The sequence below is a fragment of the Saccostrea cucullata genome, unplaced genomic scaffold (genome assembly GCF_032062105.1).
Source record: "Saccostrea cucullata isolate Sc308-1 unplaced genomic scaffold, CSIRO_AGI_Scuc_v1 ctg2394, whole genome shotgun sequence".
NCBI classification, from domain to species: Eukaryota; Metazoa; Mollusca; class Bivalvia; order Ostreida; family Ostreidae; genus Saccostrea; species Saccostrea cuccullata.
In genome coordinates this window covers 18,664-41,207 of record NW_026935684.1, presented here as the reverse complement: position 1 = coordinate 41,207, position 22,544 = coordinate 18,664, and the positions used below count along the sequence as shown (strand labels likewise).

The following is a 22,544-nucleotide window of genomic DNA, read 5'->3' as shown; positions in this document are numbered from 1 at the left end:
AGAGGTCACCTTATATTGAACATCAATAAGGGGACCAGAGGACACCTAATATTGTACATCAGTAGTAGGACCAGAGGTCATCTTATATTGTTCATAAGCAGAAGGACCAGAGGTCAGCTTATATTGTACATAAGTAGGGGGGCCAGAGGTCACCTTATATTATTCATAAGTAAAGGGACCAGAGGTCACCTTATATTTAACATCAGTAGGATGACCTGAGGTCAGCTTATATTGTACATCAGCAGGGGACCAAGGGTCACCTTATATGGTACATCAGAAAGGGGACCAGAGGTCACCTTATATTGTGCATCGGTAGGAGAGCCAGAGGCTACCTTATTTTGTTCATCGGTAAGGGGGACCAGAGGTCACCTTATATCTAACAACAGAAGGGGGACAAGAGGTCACCTTATATCTCACATCAGAAGGGGGACCAGAGGTCGCCTTATATTGTACATCAGTAGAGGGACCAGAGGCCACTTTTTATTGTATATCAGCAGGGGGACCAGGGGTCACCTTATATTTAAAATCAGAAGGGGGACCAGAGGTCATCTTATATTGTACATCAGTAGGGGGACAAGAGATCACTTTATATTGTACATCAAAAGGGGGACCTGAGGTCACCTTATATTTAGAATCAGAATGGGAACCAGAGGTCATCTTATATTGTACATCAGTAGGGGGACCAGAGACCACTTTATATTGTACATCAAAAGGGGGACCAGAGGTCACCTTATATTTAACTCCAGAAGGGGGACTAGAGGTCAGCTTATTTTGTACATCAGTAAGGGGATGAGAGGTCTTTTCACATTGATCATCAGCAGGGATACCAGGGGTCACGTTATATTGTACATTGGCAGGGGGACCAGAGGTCACCTTACATTGTACATTAAAAGGGGACCAGAGGACATCTTATATTGTACATCAGTAGGGGGACCTGAGGCCATTTTTTATTGTATATCAGTAGGAGGACCAGAGGTCACCTTTAATTGAACATCAGAAGGGGACCAGAGGTCACCTTATATTGTGCATCGGTAGGGGGACCAGAGGTCACCTTATATTGTGCATCGGTAGGGGGACCAGAGGCTACCTTATATTGTTTATCAGTAAGGGGGACCAAAGGTTACCTTATATCTAACAACAGAATGGGGACCAGAGGTCACCTTATATCTAACATCAGAAGGGGGTCCAGAGGTAACCTTATATTGTACATCAGCAGAGGAACCAGAGGTCACTTTGTATTGTATATCAGCAGGGTGACCAAGGTCACCTTATATTTAAAATCAGAAAGAGGACCAGAGGTCAACTTATATTGTACATCAGTAGGGGAACCAGAGACCACGTTATATTGTACATCAAAAGGGGGACCAAAGGTCACCTTATATTTAACTCCAGAAGGGGGACTAGAGGTCACCTTATATTGTACCTCAGTAAGGGATTGAGAGGTCTTTTCATTTTGATCATCAGCAGGGATACCAGGGGTCATGTTATATTGTACATTGGCACTGGGACCAGAGGTCACCTTACATTGTACATTAAAAGGGGACCAGAGGACATCTTATATTGTACATCAGTAGGAGGGGGACCAGAGGTCACCTTTAATTGAACATCAGAAGGGGACCAGAGGTCACCTTATATTGTGCATCGCTAGGGGGACCAGAGGCTACCTTATATTGTTCATCAGTAAGGGGGACCAGAGGTCACCTTATATCTAACAACAGAAGGGAAACCAGAGGTCACCTTATATCTAACATCAGAAGGGGGACTAGAGGTCACCTTATATTGTACATCAGTAAGGGAATGAGAGGTCACTTCATATTGATCATCAGAAGGGGACCAGAGGTCACCTTATATTGTGCATCGGTAGGGGGACCAGAGGCTACCTTTATATTGTTCATCAGTAAGAGGTCACCTAATATCTAACAACAGAAGGGGGACCAGAGGTCACCTTATATCTAACTTCAGAAGGGGGACCAGAGGTCACCTTATATTGTACATCAGCAGAGGGACCAGAGGCCACTTTATATTGTATATCAGCAGGGGGACCAGGGGTCACCTTATATTTAAAATCAGAAGGGGGACCAGAGGTCATCTTATATTGTACATCAGTATGGGGACCAGAGACCACTTTATATTGTACATCAAAAGGGGGACCAGAGGTCACCTTATATTTAACACCAGAAGGGGGAGTAGAGGTCACCTTATATTGTACACCAGTAAGGGTATGAGAGGTCACTTTATATTGATCATCAGCAGGGATACCAGGGGTCACCTTATATTGTACATTGGCAGGGGGACCAGAGGTCACCTTACATTGTATATTAAAAGGGGACCCGAGGACATCTTATATTGTACATTAGTAGGGGGACCTGAGGCCATTTTTTATTGTATATCAGTAGGGGGACCAGAGGTCATCTTTAATTGAACACTAGAAGGGGACCAGAGGTCACCTCATATTGCACATCAGTAAGGAGATCAAAGAACACTTTATATTGTACATCAGCAGGGGGATCAGGGGTCACCTTATATTGTGAATCAGTAGGACCAGAGGCCACCTTATATTGTACACTAGTAGGGGGACCAGAGGCCACCTCATATTGTACATCAGTAGGGGACCAGTAAGGGGACCAGAGGTCACCTTATATTATACATCAGTAGGAGGACTAATGGAGTTTTATGAAGAGACTTACTTTTACATTAGACAGCTGACTTTTACATTTTAAGTAATGGAGTAAGTCATTGTTTAAATTGTAAAAGTCAGTAGTCGATTGTAAAAGTAAGTCTCTTCATAAAACTCCAGTAGTGACCTCATATTGTACATCAGAAGGGGGACCAGATGTCACCTTGTATTGTACATCAGTAAGGGGATCAGAGGCCACTTTATATGGCACATCAGTAGGGGGACCAAATGTCACCGTATATTGTACATGAGTAGGGAGACTAGAGGTCACCTCATATTGTACATCAGTAGGGGGACCAGAGGACACTAGATATTGTACATCGGTAGGTCACCTTATACAAGAGTCGTTTAATAATGTCTTCGATGCTCGGAAAGAAACAAAAGTCGCTTTTCAATAATTCAGTTATAATGATTTAACTAAAAATTATCTTTTCATTAAAAAACATTCAAGTAACATTTTTATCCAATTTCTGATTCAATTGTCATTTTCTTGTCTGAACTTTTGTATACTGGATTATTGCAGATCCTATGATTTCCTGGACTTGTTTCTTCCTTCTGAAAGGCGTTTTCTCAAGGTTGGCAAATGGAACAAGTCAAAAGGCGAAAGATATGGCGAATATTGTTAACGTGAATGAACATTAACTTTTGTTTATCCCTAAGACTCCCTTACTCTTCAGGGCTTTCGGGTTTGGACGCTGTCATGGAAAAAATCTTATGTTTTTGATTCCTTATTCTCATTAACCTTTTGCCAAAAAATTGCTTTCTAGATTCTTCCAGAAATTAAACTGCATCCCCGAATACGGATTTGAACAATAAGACCACTAATTTTTAAGAAAATTGCCTATAAATCTATCCTTGTGCTCTTGCAATTCTCTGCTCTTCTTAGACCTTTGCTTTTTTTTGTCAAGTACATCTTATTGTAAATTTGCTTTGAGGGTTTTAAGCAATAGATTCAAGTTTCATTATCTGTTTGAAATTCAAATAAACGTTGATAACTACAATTACTGATATTTTTAATAACTATTCATATATTCTTATATGCAGTCGTTTTCACTCATTTTTTTAAAGAGTTACTTTTGAGTAATAAGCTTTAAAATCATGTTCTCAGTAATTTCATCTTCAAAATATTTTAACATTTTATTTTTCTGAACGACTTATCATTTGATAATATTTATCAAAATGTTGAGAGTTAAGCATATTTAGTGGAAAATGGGTTTAACAGAGCTATAAAAAACGAATTATGAAAATGAATGGGTCAAGTCTCCATTCTCCGTGAACGTTTAAATGATGGAAATGTTACAAACCCGTCCATTTAAATCACACTGAAAGACGTCAATAGTGCATATACTTCGTAGCGTACCGGTAGTGGTTAAAGCGGTTGGTCTTGAACTAAACCTGAGCTATGAAGAGAGTTTGAATCATACATGAAGTTTTTTCTTTTTCTTTTTTTTTTTTTGTTTTCAAATGTCATAAAAACATGAATAAAATATAAATTATTCATATATTATTAAAACAATGAAATAAAGAATTTGATATGTAAAAGATTATATAAACCATAAAATTTTGAAAAAATACTACTTTTCGAATTGAGAAATATCTTTTTTCAGAGCGCAGAATTGTCCTTGCCTTGTACGCCTCCATTCTTTGCTATGTGTCGTATAGTCAATCATACAGCATCAGTGATTATTTGTTGAAATTTGGCAAACAGTGCATTATTTGTTTAATTTTGTTTGCAAGTACGGTATTCATTTTTGATGCCCATTATATACATTTTATCAGTGAAATCCACCTGCTCAATTGTCTATAAAACAGACATTGATTTCAGTAATTTTTTACATACTTCAGTGAGTATTTCTTTGGGATTCTCAACAAATTTTACAGCAGCTTTCATGGACGATTTAATTTTACTTTAGTTTACTGATTCTTTACAATTCATTTTTAATGCAGTGTCTCACATACCCTTGTTTTCCAGCTTCTCAAATTAAAATGTGTGATGAAAAGTAGTCACATCAATTCTTATAAATTCAAGCTTATTATTGTATGTCATACAGTTCAGGACATTATTTATTGAACAGCCCTCGTAATTTGTACATCAGTAGGGGGACAAGAGGTCACATTATATTGTACATCATTAAAAACTAATGATAACACTATTTCGAACGACAATGAAGAAACCGAAGACACTTTATATTTTACATCAATAAGAAGACCAAAGGTCATCATATAATATTATATTGTAAGTCAACAGGGAGACCAGAAGACACCTAATATTTTACATAAATATTGAGACCAAAGGACTCCTTATTTGGTCATCTGAATCAACGCATGTGACTTATTGCTATCAGTTTTTTTTTTCTGGCGTCGTGCGCTGCATGTGCATTGTGCGTTAACATTTGAACATTTTCAGCTTTTCTCTGTAATCCCTCAAACATTTACAACGAATTTTGGCATAAAGCATCTATGGGTGAAAGGGAATTTTTTCTAATTCATGGTCCCTGCCCTCCACCCTCTAAGGCAAGAATGTTTGGGCGTAATTACTACAATTGATAAAATCTTTAAAAATCTGCTTTACTCGTTAACATCAAGCCGTCGAACTGTTGGCATAATTATTATAAGCATTGACTCCATACCAAAATTGTGAAATTCATTGTCCCAGGGTCAGGGGCCCTGGGGTAAGGACAGGGCTATAAAATTTATATTAATTTATAATCTCTCTTACTTCTTCTGTCCGGATATAAATTAATTATACTTTTTATTCTGTATTGAAAGAATAATCAACTCATATACGTGTATGGAATGCTGCTCGTCAGAACGTTTATTACAAATTTAACACATTTGATTCATTTCAACACACGTTATTTTTAATCATTAAATAATGCATATATGCATACATGTATATGTGTGTGTGCCTAATTTAGTGGTTTCCATTCCTTACACGTTCTGTACGAGCGGTAGAGTAACTTAATTTTTAAGCACGCACCTGCTATTTATATGACCATGTCACGTGACATAAAAACCACACAGATCCACCATTCTGTTCACACGGGAAATACCCATAAAACAATAATAATAATTATGAAATTTATTTATTCTTTGAAAATATTTCACTCTGCCCCTGGATATTAAACAAACTAACTACATGCAAAGTTGTGATGAGGAAGAGTATTCTCTCCAAAGTTTTGAAATTTGTGACCCAAAGGTCAGGGGTTCCGGTGTTACGCTGGGGCTATATAAACTGTAAAGTTTATAATCATGAGGGGTGGCAGCCATTTTCAGACTATTTTGATCTCCTTTAAAAGAAGAGCTCCATATTAAGATATACAAAAATGATCAAATTTTAAAAACTAAAATGTATGAATTTTTTCTTTGCCAAATGATAGTTGACAGCTTATGACACCGTATCTAAAAAATTAAGTTAAACTGATGGTTAATTTGTGGTTAATTTGTTGTCCCCCAGCCTCCTTAATTCTTAAAAAAAAATCTTCCTCTTTGCTCCTGGATATTAATTAAACTAACTACATATAGTTATGATAAGCAAGGGAGTGTCTTCCAGAATTATAAATTTCAAGGCCCCTGGCTCATGGGTACCATGTCATTTGTAGACAATACTGTAATTGAATTAATGCTTTGAAATTTGTTCTTTGGTATAAACCAACTTTTTTTATGAACAATGGTCCTTTTTTTCAAAATTGTGAAATGTATGACCTCAGGATGAGGGTTTTTGTGGTCAATGAGCACTACTAATTATTGCTAATTATTACCGCTTATTTGAAATGAAAGTTTTAAAGTTTTACAAGATGTTCAAATGACCTATAAGATCCATAGGCCTCTTGTCGTGTTCTTAAGTGAACATCGCGTTAATATGCATTTTATCTGTACCCACTGGTCCGCCCTTGTTTTCTTTTTAGGTGTCTGTTGGTTAAGACAAGTCTAGAATCGTTGATGCTTTATCTCTCTGCATTCAAATAATATTTTTTATATCTGATTTCTTTAAAAATGTACAACAAAATGGACCACCGGTGTCCTTATTTATGTACAATACAATGTGACCTCTGGTCCCCCTTGTGATGTAAAATATAGATTGACCTAAGGTCCTCATAATGATCTACAACATAGGGTGACCTCTGACCCCCTATTGATGTATAAGGTGACCTCCGTTTCCCCTTATGATGTACAATATAATCTGACGTCTGCTTTTGTACAGTATAAGGTGACCTATGGTCCCCTTTCTGTTGTACAATATATAGTTGACGATAAGTCTCCATAATGAAAATAACATATAAGGTGACCTTTGGTCAACTTATTATTGTACAATATTAGTTTACTTCTCGTCCACCCAGTAACGAACGTTAAAACTGAACAGAAGGCTCTGTCTCCCTACTGATGTACAATAAAAGGTGACCTCTGGTCCCCCTACTGTTATCTCCTACTGATGTACAATATAAGGTGTCCTTTCGTCCTCCTAATGTTGTACAATATAAGGTAACCCCTGGCCCCCTACTGTTGTACTATATAAGGTGACCCCTGGTCCCCCTACTTTTGTAAAATATAAGGTGACCCCTGGTCCCCCTACTGATGTTCCCTACTTATGTACAATATGAGGTGACCTCTGTTCCCCCTACTGATGTACATAAAGGTGTCCTATGGTCCCATTACAGATGTACAATATAAGGTGACCTCTGGTCACCCTACTGGTGTACAAAGTAAGAAACCCCTGGTCCCCCTACAGATGAATAATATAAGGTGTCCTCTGGTCCCCCTACTGATGTCCCCAAGTTATGAACAATATAAGATGTACCCTGGTCACCTTGCTGTTGTACAATATAAGAAGTCCTATGGTCCCCCTACTGATGTACAATATAAGATTACCCTGGTCCCCCTGCTGATGTATAATATAAAGTGTCCTCTGGTCTCCCTACTGATGTACAATATAAGGTGACCCCTAGTGCCCCTACCAATGTACGATATATGGTGTCCTCTTGTCCCCCTACTGATATACAGTATAAGGTTACCTCTAGTCCCCCTATTGATATACAATATAAGGTGACCTCTAGTCCCCCTACTGATGTCCCCTACTAAAAGGTGCCCTCTGGTCCCCTTATTGATCTAAAGTGTAATATTAGGTGTCCTCTGGTCCCCCTACTGATGTACAATATAAAGTGTCCTCTGGTCCCCCTACTGATGTACAGTATAAGGTGCCCTCCAGTCCCCCTACTGATGTACATTATAAGGTGTCATCTAGTCCCCCTACTGATGTACAATATAAGGTGACCCCTAGTCCCCCTACCAATGTACGATATATGGTGTCCTCTTTTCCCCCTACTGATGTACAATATAAGGTTACCTCTGGTCCCCCTATTGATATACAATACACGTATAAGGTAACCTCTAGCCCCCCTACTGATGTACAATATAAGGTGCCCTCTGGTTCCCCTATTGATCTAAAGTGTAATATAAGGTGTCCACTGGTTCCCCTACTGATGTACAATATAAGGTGACCTCTGGTCCCCCTTCTTGTGTACAATATAAGGTGACCTCTGCTCCCCCTATGTCCCCTACTGATGTACAAAATAAGGTGACATCTGGTCCCCCTACTATAGCTAATGTACAATATAAGGTTGACTCGAGTCCCCAAACTGATGTACAATATAAGGTTACTCCTGGTCCCCCTAATGATGTACAATATAAGGTGACCTCTGGTCCCCCTACTGATATACAATATAAGGTTACCTGTCCCCCATGTGTACAGTATAAGGTGACCTCTGGTCCCCCTACTGATGTACAACTAAGGTGACCTACTGATGTACAATATAAGGTGACCTTTGGTCCCCTTAGTGATGTACAATATAAGATTACCTCTGGTCCCCATACTTTAGCTAATATACAATCTAAAGTTTGCCTCCGGTCCCCCAACTGATGTGCAATATAAGGTGATTCCTGGTCCCCTTATTGATGTAATATAAGGTGACCTCTGCTCCCACTAATGATGTACAATATAAGCTGTTCTCTGGTCCCCTTACTGTTGTCCCCTACTGATGTACCATATAAGGTGACCTCTGGTCCCCCTACATATATAGAAATAAAGGTGACCTCTGCTTTCCCTACTGATGTACAATTTAAGATGACCTCTGGTCCCTCTACTACAGCTGATGTACAATCTAAGGTTGCCTCTGGTCCCAATATGATGTACATTATAAAGTGACTCCTGGTCCCCCTATTGATGTACAATTTAAGGTGACCTCTGGTCCCCCTACTGTTGTACAATATAAGGTGACCTCTGGTCCTCCCTAAAATGTACAATAAAAAGGTGACCTCTGCTCTCCTACTGATGTCCACTACTGATGTACAGTATAAGGTGACCTGTGGTCCCCCTACTGATATACAATTTGAGATGAACTCTGCTCCCCCTACTGATGTACAATGTAAGGTGACCTCTGGTCCTAATGATGTACAATAGATTTTGACTCCTGGTCTCCCTACTGAGTTACAATATAAGGTTACCCCTGGTCCCCCAACTAATGTACAGTATGAAGTGACCTCTGGTCCCCCTGCATATGTAGAATTAAAGGGGACCTCTGCTCTCCTACTGATGTCCCCTACTGATGTACAGTATAAGGCCTCTGGTCCCCCTTACTACAGCTGATGTACAATATAAGATTGCCTCTGGTTCCCCAAATGATGCTCAATATAAAGTGACTCCTGGTCCCCCTATTGATGTACAATTTAAGGTGAGCTTTGGTCCCCCTACTGATGTACAATTTAATGTGTCCGCTGGTTCCTTACTGATGTACAATATAAGGTGACCTTTGGTCCCCCTACTGATGTACAATTTGAGATGAACTCTGCTCCCCCTACTGATGTACAATGTAAGGTGACCTCTGGTCCCCTTACTGATGCACAATATAAGGTGACCTCTGGTCCCCTTACTTTAGCTAATGTACAATCTAAAGTTTGCCTCCGGTCCCCCAACTGATGTGCAATATAAGGTGATTCCTGGTCCCCCTAATGATATAGGATATAAGGTGACCTCTGGTCCCACAAATGATGTACAATGTAAGCTGTTCTCTGGTCCTCTTACTGTTGTCCCCTATTGATGTAAAATATAAGGTGACCTCTGGTCCCCCTACATATGTAGAATTAAGATGACCTCTGCTCTCCTACTGATGTCCCCTACCGATGTACAGTATAAGGTTACCTCTGGTCCCCCCTACTGACGTACAATTTCAGGTGACCTCTGGTCCCCCTACAATAGCTAATGTACAATATAAGGATTCCTCTTGTCCCCCTACTTTTGTGCAATATAAGGTGACTCCTGGTCCCCTACTAATATGCAATACAGGGTTACCTCTAGTCCCCAAACTGATGTACATAATAAGGTGACCTATGGTCCCCTAACATATTTAGAATTAAAGGTGACCTCTGCTCTCCTACTGATGTCCACTACTGATGTACAGTATAAGGTGACCTGTGGTCCCCCTACTGATGTACAATAAAAGGTGATTCCTGGTGCGCATACTGATGTACAATCTAAGGGGACCTCTGGTCACCCTAATGATGTGCAATATAAGGTGACTTCTGGTCCCCTACTGATATACAATATAAGGTTACCTCTAGTCCCCCAACTGATGTACAGTATAAGGTGACCTCTGGTCCCCCTACATATGTAGAATTAAAGGTGATCTCTGCTCTCCTACTGATTTCCCCTACTAATATACAGTATAAGGTGACCTGTGGTCCCCCCAATGACGTACAATTTAAGGTGACCTCTGGTCCCCCTACTATAGCTAATGTACAATCTAAAGTTTGCCTCCGGTCCCCCAACTGCTGTGCAATATAAGGTGATTCCTGGTCCCCCTAATGATGTAGGATATAGGGTGAGCTCTGGTCCCACAAATGATGTACAATGTAAGCCGTTCTCTGGTCCTCTTACTGTTGTCTCCTACTGATGTAAAATATAAGGTGACCTCTGGTCCCCCTACATATGTAGAATTAAGATGACCTCTGCTCTCCTACTGATGTCCAATACTGATATACAGTATAAGGTGACCTCTGGTCCCCCATACTGACGTACAATTTAAGGTGACCTCTGGTCCCCCTACTATAGCTAATGTACAATATAAGGTTTCCTCTGGTCCAACTACTGATGTGCAATATAAGGTGACTCCTGGTCCCCCTACTAATATACAATATAAGGTTACCTCTAGTCCCCCAACTGATGTACAGAATAAGGTGACCTATGGTCTCCCAACATATGTAGATTTAAAGGTGACCTCTGCTCTCCTACTGATGTCCAATACTGATGCACAGTATAAGGTGACCTCTGGTCCCCCTACTGATGTACAATAAAAGGTGACTCCTGGTCCCCCTACTGATATACAATCTAAGGGGACCTCTACCAGAGGTAGAATGAAAGGTGACCTCTGCTCTCCTACTGATGTCCCCTACTGATATAAAGTATAAGGTGACCTCTGGTCTCCCCAATGACGTACAATTTAAGGTGACCTCTGGTCCCCCTACTTTAGCTTATGTACAATATAAGGTTTCCTCTGGTCCCACTACTGATGTGCAATATAAGTTGACTCCTTGTCCCCCTACTGATATACAATATAAGGTTACCTCTAGTCCCCCAACAGATGTACAGTATAAGGTGACCTATGGTCTCCCTACATATGTAGAATTAAAGGTCACCTCTACTCTCCTACTGATTTTTACTACTGATGTAAAGTATCAGGTGACCTCTGGTCTCCCTACTGATGTAAAATAAAAGGTGATTCCTGGTCCCCCTGCTGATGTAAACTATAAGGTTGCCTCTGGTCCCCCAACTGATGTACAGTTTAAGATGACCTCTGGTTACCCTACTGATGTACAATTTAAGATGACCTCTGGTCCCCCTACTACAGTTAATGTACAATATAAGGTTGCCGCTGGTTCCCCAAATGATGTACAATATAAAGTGACTCCTGGTCCCCTTATTGAGTATCAGGTGACCTCTGGTCTCCCTACTGATGTAAAATAAAAGGTGATTCCTGGTCCCCCTGCTGATGTAAACTATAAGGTTGCCTCTGGTCCCCCAACTGATGTACAGTTTAAGATGACCTCTGGTCACCCTACTGATGTACAATTTAAGATGACCTCTGGTCCCCTACTTACAGCTAATGTACAATATAAGGTTGCCGCTGGTTTCCCAAATGATGTACAATAGAAAGTGACTCCTGGTCCCCCTATTGATGTACAATTTAATGTGAGCTCTGGTCCCCCTACTGATGTACAATTTAATGTGTCCTCTGGTTCCTTACTGAAGTACAACATAAGGTGACCTTTGGTCCCCCTACTTATGTACAATTTGAGGTGACCTCTGCTCCCGCTACTGATGTACAATATTGGGTGACCTCTGGTCCCCTTACTGATGTACAATATAAGGTGACCTCTGGTCCCCCTACTTTAGCTAATGTACAATAAAGTTTGCAACTGATGTGCAATATAAGGTGATTCCTGGTCCCCCTATTGATGTAGGATATAAGGTGACCTCTGGTCCCACTAATGATGTACAATGTAAGCCGTTCTCTGGCCCCCTTACTGTTGTCCCCTACTGATGTAAATTATAAGGTGACCTCTGGTCCCCATACATATGTAGAATTAAAGGTGACCTCTGCTCTCCTACTGATGTACCCTACTGATATACAGTATAATGTGACCTCTAGTCCGCCCACTAACGTACAATCTAAGGTGACCTCTGGTCCCCCTACTATAGCTAATGTACAATATAAGGTTTCCTCTGGTCCCCCAAATGATGTACAATATATGGTGACTCCTGGTCCCCCTGTTGATGTTCAATATAAGGTGACCTCTGGTCCCCCTACTGATGTAGAATGTAAGGTGTTCTCTGGGTTCCTTTCTGTTGTCCCCTACTTATGCATGTTATGTACAATATAAGGTGTCTTCTGGTTCCCCTTCATATGTGGAATTCAATATGCCCTCTGGTCCCCCTACTGATGTACAGTATAAGATGCCCTCTGGTCACCCTACTGATGTAGAGTTTAAGGTGACCTCTGGTCCCCCTGCATATGTATGATATAAGGTGACACACTGGTCCTCTTACTGATATACAATATTAGGTGTCCTCTAGTCCCCAACTGGTGTACATTAAGGTGTCCTCTTGTTCCCCTACTAATGTACAGTTTTAGGTGACCTCTGGTCCCCCTACTTATGTACTATATAAGGTGACCTTTGCACTCCCTACTGATGTCCCCCTACTGATGTACAATATAAGGTGACCTCTGGTCCCCCTACAGATTTACAACATTACTTGTTCTCTGATCACGTTACTGTTGTCCCCTACTGATGTGTACTATAATGTTAAATTGAATAAAATCTTACGGGAGACCACAGGTCACCTAACGTAATCCATAAATGTTAAACGCTTATATATCATACATCGCATAAAATTGCAGTTAATGTTGCTCAGCACCCACCCTCCACCCCCTCTATCTTTTATAATACCCTTCAGATGGTTATTCCTTTTAAAAATTGTTTGTTTTACACTTTAAAGGCTTCACAGTATTACGATTTATTCTACTTTCACTTTACGTATGCAACGCACTACATTTTGTAGCGGAGTAAACAGGCCCGATAGTCGTGAACTGAGCAGGGGGACCTCAGGGCCTAGTTCAGCGTACGTTTTATCCTTCTGCATTTTGACAACAGAGTCGTGAAAAAGACGTTTTGATGCATGCAGAACACGACGGACACGTAACTGCCTCGGTCAATCAGATTCCTTTTTAGTTGTGAATAATTATATGAGATCTATTAATATTATTTAGGTTATTTTTTCAAATGAATATGTGTCTCATTTATTTTTTTTATATTTTTTTTTATTGCAAATGATCAAAATTTAATGAAAAAAGTTAAAATATTTGAATCGAATTTGACTTATCATTTATCATGTTTAGTTATTTAAGGCAGTGGATACGCTTATGAAAAAAAAAATTAGGTTTTGTATTTTTATTTTAAAAAACCTCCAAGCGTAATTGTAATGGTAATGGATAACTTTACTGAAGTATACCAAATGGTAATGTAATCCGTTACTTTAAGAAAAAAAAGAGTAATGGCACTGCATGGTAATTTAATTGTCTTTTAGAAAATTAAATGTAAAGTACATGTATTCTGATTATTGTAGTTTATAATGTCAAATTTTGAAATTGCTTTTTTAGAAAAGTTTTTTTAACATTATTGAATACTTCAAATCAAGCTGATCCATTCCGTAAATTGGTTGATCCATGGAAAAAATTCGACTAATCGATTACATATACCAATAATCCTCTGATTGCCATCCTCAGATATAACCGTTTGCCGTTAATTCTCTCTCTATTTTAATCGGTCCGAGGTGTTCCTGATTTTGTAGTCTATACTTACTTGGTTTTCTGTAAGCTTTGTTGCCGATGATGTAAATGTCGTTGTGTGGATGTAGACCTATACAGGATCTCACGATGTCAGGTCTCGCCCAGTAACCGTATCTCCAGAGCCACGTCACGTGATCTACACTGTCATGTGATCTTCCTCTGTAATGTACAGCCTCTCCTTGTTCTTTTAAGGTTATCAATAACTGCGTCCGTTCACTTAGATTCCCCTTTTTTTCGTTGTACGGTGTGTTTACTGTAATATAAGAAAATCGAGAATATCAAATACATATTTTATTGAAAGGAATTATATATTCCTGCTCATTAACTTTATTCATGCATGTCGTTGTTTTCCCTTCTATTTTATATTTTTTTAAAAGATTTATAATTCGTCATGTTAAACAAAATAAGGGAAATGCCAAAAAACGCAAAAAAAAAAAAAAAAAAAAAAAAAAAATAAAAGAAAAGGAAAAGAAAAATTAAAATTTTTTTTTATCTATTTATCTAAACACAAACAAGTAAATTCTTTTGAAACAGCATGTTCTACAAATTTAGAATGATCAATGAAAGGCGATTGCCTTACCACAATGCAAAGTACAAGTGTACTTGCACTTCATCAATACTGAATGGGTCCTTTTTATGTGCCATTTCACTTTTGAATATATAACCAAATCGTTCTCTTTTGATAAAATTAGATACTGGTGAATATTTCTAAAAAGCACGTTAAGCATCATATAAATCAGCATGGATTTGAAACAATGGAATATTTGAGATACCCATGGATAACCTAAATCCGGAAAAATCGTACCGAACCTTCTTTGAGTTTCGTTTATGTAAATCAAGAGGAAGAGATATTTTAATCGACACTTGAAAAATCAGATGGTGGATCATAGTCAGGCGCGTTTTTGGCATGTTACTTCTTGCTCTGAATCTATTTAAAATGTGAATGAAATTGTGAAGTTGCCTGTAGCCATGATGATCAAACTAAGAAATTGCGCTCTTGCATTTGAAATATTACAAAAATAGTGTCACTGAATTTGAAATTAAAAAGGAGTGTTTAGGTGGTTTTCAACACAAATGTACCTGTTTCATTTTTTCACTGTTTCACTTTTATGAACGACACTAAACTATCTTTACCCTCCCGTGTTCTTAAAAACAAAATACATACAAATACACTGTATCTCAAAGCGGCACGACTTTGATTTAATGATACAAAATCTACATGTACCTATGTTATACAGTGAGCACATTTGAGATATCGTTACTAAGGTAGAACTCACGTGACTATCAGTTTTTTTTTGTTTTTTTTTTAATTGATTAATATCAAGGAGCAGATTTCAAACAATTCATTCATTTTCAGTATATGAGTACAGCCCCCATCCTCTATGGTACCCCTGACCCTGAAGACTTGAAATTCACACAATTCTGCAAGATTAAGGCCCTTGCTCATCATGAATATATAAGTAGTTCATCTGCTTCATACCCAGAGACAAAGAAGACAATTATCAAAGAATTCTTTATTTTCACTATATAATCAATAGAGTCCCGCCCATAACACAAGAACCCCTGACCCTGGGGCCATAAAATTCACAATTTTGGTAGAAGCACTCTTGCTCATCATAACTATGCACTAAGTTTATTTAATACCTAGGAGAAGATTTTCAAAGAATTCGTGCATTTTCACTATATCATCTATATAGACCCGCCCTAACACCAGAACCCCTGACCCTGGGGCCATAAAATTCACAATTTTGGTGAAGGCACTCTTGCTCATCATACCCATGCACTTAGTTAGTTTATTTAATATCCAGGAGACGAGAAGAGGATTTTCAAAAAATTCATGTATTTTCACTATATAATCAATAGAGCCCCACCCTAAAACCAGATACCCTGACCCTGGGGCCATAGAATTCACAATTTTGGTAGAGGCACTCTTGCTCATCATATCTATGTACTTTGTTACTTTATTTAATACCCAGGAGCAGAGAAGAAGATTTTTAAAGTATTCGTGTATTTTCACTATATAATCAATAGAGCCCCGCCCTAACACCAGAACCCCTTACCCTGGGGCCATAAAATTCACAAATTTGGTAGAGGCACTCTTGCTCATCATAGCTATGTACTTAGTTACTTTATTTAATTTCCAGGAGCAAAGAAGAAAATTTTCAAAGAAATAATGCATTTTCACTATATACTTATTTAGCCCCACCCTAGCACTAGAACCCCTGACTCCAGGGCCATTAATTTCAAAATTTTGGTAGAGGACTCAATGCTGATTATAATCATGCAAATAATTTGACTGCTTGATGTCCAGGAGTAAAGAAGAAGATTTTTAAAGATTGCATTAATTTTCGTGGTTTTGACTCCACCCCTCAGACCCCAGGGGGGAGGGATCATGAAATTCACAATTTTTGTCCCCTTCATCCATAGATGCTTTATTTGAAATTTGGTTGACATTGGTTCAGTGGTTGCAGAGAAGAAGATAGAAATGTTCAAATGTTAACGCACGACGGAAGACGCACGACGACGGACGAAAACAGGACGGATAGCAACAGGTCACCTGAGTTTACTCAGGTGACCTGAAAATAGCGACCGCGCAGAATTTCTGCGCGCACGGTTCACTGTTATAAGTATTTGTATAAAAGATTCAGTATAATATAATAAATTTTGCATGTAGTTGAGTGTAACATTGAAAATTTTCACCCTAAAGGCCCTTTCACAATTGGCGCACGGGCACTTAACAACACCTTGCAATCGAAAAATTTTAGCTTCGCACGAACTCTCACATACGTTGCACGATTTCTCGCATTCATTGCATGTGTTTTAGTGGTCGCATCAAGTCTCTTCAAAATAGTCAACACGCACACTTTTCAGAGGCGACCAATTGCGATCAAAGTACGATTTTTAAAGATCGTAAGATGAATCGCAGCTGTCTTTGCGTGTGTGTTGCGACCATGCGACGGTTGCTCAACATATCTCATGTAATCTTGCAACGTTTTACTATAGTTTTATGTCATTGCTTGATTTATCACCTTCATTTGCCATTCTTTGCAACAGGTATATATACCGTGTATAATTATAGGCCTTTCAACTAATTTTTCAAGTTGCACATATGGTAAAAAACATTGTATAGATAGATTTATAGTTACATGAAATTATCAAAAAAGATATTAACTTGTGCATATTTTTAATTACATCATTAAAAAGTTTAATCATTTATAATTGACTTTTCCGATGTTGTGTTTAAGGACAGGTAACTCAGGTGTGAAAAATGACCAACTTAGTGCCGATTTATGAGTTATCGTTTATAGGAATGACATATAGGCTGCTTCAGCATTGGTATTGTTATATACACAAAAGGGTTCCTTACATTGTTTTGTACACAAAAAGTTTTGACCAAGAGAAAAGAGAATGCCTTCACTCTAGGTGAAATAACAGGGTCTGAATTGGGAACAGACTATATTCAATAGTTTTAACTCTCTTTGACGATTATTATGAAGAATAAAATTTAATGTCATGTTTTTGTGTTCGCGCTTTTTCGCTTCCTGTGTAAACATATATATTTTTACAAGTAAATGCAATGATTGATCATCTTATTTGTGTTACTAAGCACGAAGGGGAACGACCGAGTATAAAATTTAATTAGGTTAGGACTGAGAGGGAGGGTAGATTTTACTTTATATTTTAATTAAAATTTTAATTATATGTAGTAAACCGGTGTCCGCAACTATACAGTAAATAAGTTTAACATTGGTGCTAAATTTTAAAACCACTGGATTCTACTAAGAGCAAAGAAACACTTGGGAAATGCTAAAAACTGCCTTGCGTGTAAACAGTTAGATATATATAGTTATCGTTCATAATACCGACCCCTAGCGGCAGTTGAAAGGACTAATAATTATAAGCATCTTAACAATGTCAACCGAAGAGTGTCGGAAACAGGTGGTATATATATACCCGGCCCTCTGATTCGCACGAAAATTCGTACTATGGAATGCATGAGCGCACGAGCACCGCACGTCTAATCGTAATGTCGCACGTTCAATTGTCCGAAAACCTTATCAATCGTGCAATCCTATCGCATTATCTTACAACACTCGCTTTCATTCTACAACAGTCACATATAAACGCAAGATATATCGCAAGATTTAATTCACAACAGTAGGTTTAAATCGTGCGAATTTCGTACGAACAGTTTCACCGTATACAACGGGTAACGCGGGGGAGTCGCTAAAAAGTATGGGGGAGTCGTTTTCAACGTATGGGGGAGTCGATTTTCACCGCTTCGGAGTCAGAAGTGATGTGGTTCACGTCTTTTTTCGGTGTATGTAAGATGTATTTACAAAAAACAACTAGCCCACGGAAGGTAGCAATAGTTAAGCTTTCTGTTGGTCATTTGTCCGGGTAGCATATACGTCTAGTTTTCTCAAACACTTCGAAACTATTCGACAGATTTCATATTTACGCTGATCGAGTGGTTAAAACATGCATAGTTTGCACAATCTACGACTTGTTTAGGGATTATAACAGATAAAACAGCAAAAGCAAACGTTAATCTTTCAAAAGCAACAATTTAAATTTGGCTAGACTTTATAAAAATTAATAATTAAGACATTTTCTCTTCAGACAGTAATGGTTACGTAGGGGGGAGTCGTTTCTGGAAAAACACAACGCATAGGGGAGTCGCAAAATTGAATTGTACTATTACTAAAATTTGTTTTCTTTTGCTAAATGCTTCCATACATAACTATTTTGATAACTTTATAATTTTAGTAAAATGCAATATGAATAAAGATCAATATAAGCAAAATGTACATGTAAAAATTAAAACATGTAATTATCGTTTCTTATTGTTAAGTGTATGAGTATATACCAGTACTTCATATACATTACTACATGTACATTTGATATGTTTTCTGCACGGATGAGCATGAAGTGGCATATTCCAAAATTTTCAGCATTTTAAATTAAATACCGTTAGGCAGTTAATGTCTGTACGTCCGTCCGTCTGTCTGTTACGCATTGGGGTACACATCTCTTATCCGCAACTCCCCCTACCACTGAGTGAAATTTAATGAAACTTTCACAGAAACTTTACTACATATTGCCATTGTGCATTGTGGCGGATTTAAGGGGGCGCACCCGGCGTGTCAAAATAAAATTGTCCAAGTTACCGTAAATCAGAGTTTAGTCTAGTAAATGTAAAAATTGTCTACTCATATTTTTACCCCACAAAATCTCTAGAATCCAGGAGCTTCCGGGGGCTTCGCCCCCCGGGTCCCCAGCCCCCCCCCCGCCTACTTTATTCGCACCCACCTAACTTCAATTCCTGTATCAGCCCCTGGTGACCTCCTATTTTACTTTTTGATCCGACACATATTTTGGGTTTCCCGGCCACAGCAAAACATGGACTTTGCCATTATGGCATGGGAGCCGGGGGTATCATTTAGTGAGCTCATTCCTCACAGTACCTCTAGTTTTCTTGATGAATTTTTATAGCTCTTACTAAAATTAGAACTTCAGACCCTGCACTTACCCATAATAACAATTCTGAAATACATTGCACGAAAAGGCACGTATGAAAGGTCTTCCAACGTTTTCATGCAGATTAGTAAAATCATAGTTATATTTACAAATGTGTTAATAAATTTTGGTTGAGAAACTCTGTTGTTACATGAATCTTCTTCCAACCTTTTTTTTTTGCTCGTCAAAATTTTTCAGATAAGTTGTTTATAATTCTTTTTTTCATACTTATGAAAAGTTGTTATTGTAAGAAAAACTATAACTAGAAAAAGGCTTTCTACTGTTTTCCTGAGCAATCAAATAAATCGCTGCTTGACAGTGGAGTGAGATGTTGGACCTGTCGATGAGCTATGGCACCGCTTACTTCACTGTGTGGGCGAGCTCACTGTCAGAACTTGATGGAATTGACAAAGTTTAAACTGCAGTGCTCGTGAAAAAAATTCATCATGATAATATCATAACAAACAATATAACGATTCATAAATTGATTGTTCTCGGACAAAAATGCTTTTTTACGACCCCTCAAACAAAACTTTTTGCCTTCGGACTAACAACCTCGAGCAAACAGTTTGGTTCTTCGGTCCGAAAAAAAACGCATGTTGCCCTCGAACCCTGTCTATGAATATATACATGTAGTACTGACAGTGTAAACCCCAGATAATCCCAAATATTCTCATTTAAGATACATTGTTTGTGCCTGAAGATGTGTTTATATGATAAATGAAAAATAAAAATAAATTATTTATATGTCGACCAAATTGAAGGCATATACCAGTTTAAAAATTTCTACCCCACCCCCACCCCAAGAAAAAAAGAAGTCAATGGGCGGGAATGACGCACCAGAGATTTCCACTTTTCTAATAAAAAAAATGGTTAATATTATTATGAAGAAATGTTCCATATTATAAATCTGGTTGTTCTTTTTTTATGGAGAGACTGTCATTGTTGAAAGTGAGGGTTCGTGATCTTTTTGAATTTTTGTAATGTGTAAGAAAATTACATACCGGTACTGAGCTAGGGAAGGATCTTGTCCCCATGCACATGTGCTCCGAAGATATATAATCCAATTACATGTATTCTTAAACTAAAACACCAGATTAGGTCATGCATTTCACTTTATTTTTCGACTCCCCTATGCGTTGTGTTTTTCCAGAAACGACTCCCCCCTACGTAACCATTACTTCCTGAAGAGAAAATGTTTTAATTATTAATTTTTATAAAGTCTAGCCAAATTTCAATTGTTGCATTTGAAAGATTAACGTTTCCTTTTACTGTTTTATCTGTTATAATCCCTAAACAAGTCGTAGATTGTGCAAACTATGCATGTTTTAACCACTCGATCGACGTAAATATGAAATCTGTCGAATAGTTTCGAAGTGTTTGAGAAAACTAGACGTATATGCAACCCGGACAAATGACCAACAGAAAGTTTAACTATTGCATCCTTCCGTGGGCTAGTTGTTTTTTGTAAATACACCTTACATATACCGAAAAAAGACGTGACCCACATCACTTCTGACTCCGAAGCAGTGAAAATCGACTCCCCCATACGTTGAAAACGACTCCCCCATACTTTTTAGCGACTCCCCCGCGTTACCCGTTGTATACGGTGAGTTTTTTCATATGCGATTATTTTGGCAACAGTTTACGAACCTAAACAAAATTATTCGGTCGCACGAATATTTTGTCGCTTCTGCTCGTGCGCCAATTGTGAAAGGGCCTAAAGAAAACCATTGTCGATCTGCGCCTCGGTTGACAATGGTCTTGGGGTGAAAATTCTCAATGTTTCACTCAACTACTCGAATATTTATATACTAGCTATAGAAAATAAGTATGTTTTTTTTTTTAAATTAATATTTCAAGCACCAGCCTAATCGTGTGCAAATTTTCTATTTTCACACAAGTTTTATTATTGTATTATGCGTCTTTTGTCATTCGCACAAGTTTGCATAAGGTTAGGCTCATTTAAACACAAGCTTTGAAATAAATGACCGTTTCAATTTACTATAGAAAATCACAAATGTCGGCTGACCTCTACCGCATTCATGATTGTATGGTTTTGTTCTTTGTATATTCGTGAATTTCAGCGGTAAGATTTGTTGAATAATATGGTTACCGTTTGGATTTCAATTAATAATGATTTGAGATGAAAACTTTGCTTAATTTGATTGTTTATTTTTTCACATTTTACCGTAGCTGCAGATCTGTAGCTCTCCGAAAAAAAAAATAATTTGACAGACCGGAGAGCTACAGTGCCACCCACTGTAAAAACTGTATATTTATTGCGCACAAAAGTTGCGCTAGTTTCTGGATTTATTCCTCCAAAGTCCTTCCTCAATTGCGAAAAAGCTAAATTTCAAAATATGTATTACTCTTCTATCAATTATTTACTACTTTCGTAGTTGACATCTACACGAAGCGCATTTGGGCCGAATTATCTTACAAACCAAAATGACAGTTTAAACAAAGAAATTTTCGATGATCTTCATTTCAGGGCCAGGAGGGCTGTATATAACAACAACAAGAAAACATTGATGCAACCATCAATTGTAGCCCGAGAAATAAATAAAGAAAACAAATGGAAATGACTCTTGATCATCAAACCGCTTCGATATGTATGAAAAAGGCATACGTCTAAATGATCTAGACGATAGCCGAGAATATTTTGAAAACTTATAGTCGGATGAAAATCGAACAAAAACGATACCTTTTCAAACTTTATCAGTTCTTTAAGTAAATGTTGGCTGCATAAAATATACATCAAAACCAGACATACATCAGCTTTTCAGAAATGTATTTCACTTTTAGACAATAAACACGAACTGTATAAAGTACGTTTTATGCGAAAAGTAAAATTCGTTGTTCTAAAAAAAGGGACCAGTCATTTTCGATAGTAAATGATAAGCAACTTTATATATTAAATCTGAAATATTTACATATTTTACAGA

The 22,544-nt window shown here is 38.1% G+C and overlaps 1 protein-coding gene across 1 annotated transcript in view; it reads right to left on the bottom strand.

Moving 5' to 3' along the window:
- LOC134243570 (uncharacterized) overlaps positions 1-22,544 on the bottom strand; it is a gene marked incomplete at its 5' end in the record, with an annotated part of 64,684 nt that overhangs the window by 24,704 nt on the left and 17,436 nt on the right. The window contains one exon of the mRNA XM_062725823.1: positions 14,090-14,329. Within this exon, the coding sequence (XP_062581807.1) occupies positions 14,090-14,329 (240 nt within the window). The remainder of the gene's footprint in view (positions 1-14,089; positions 14,330-22,544) is intronic.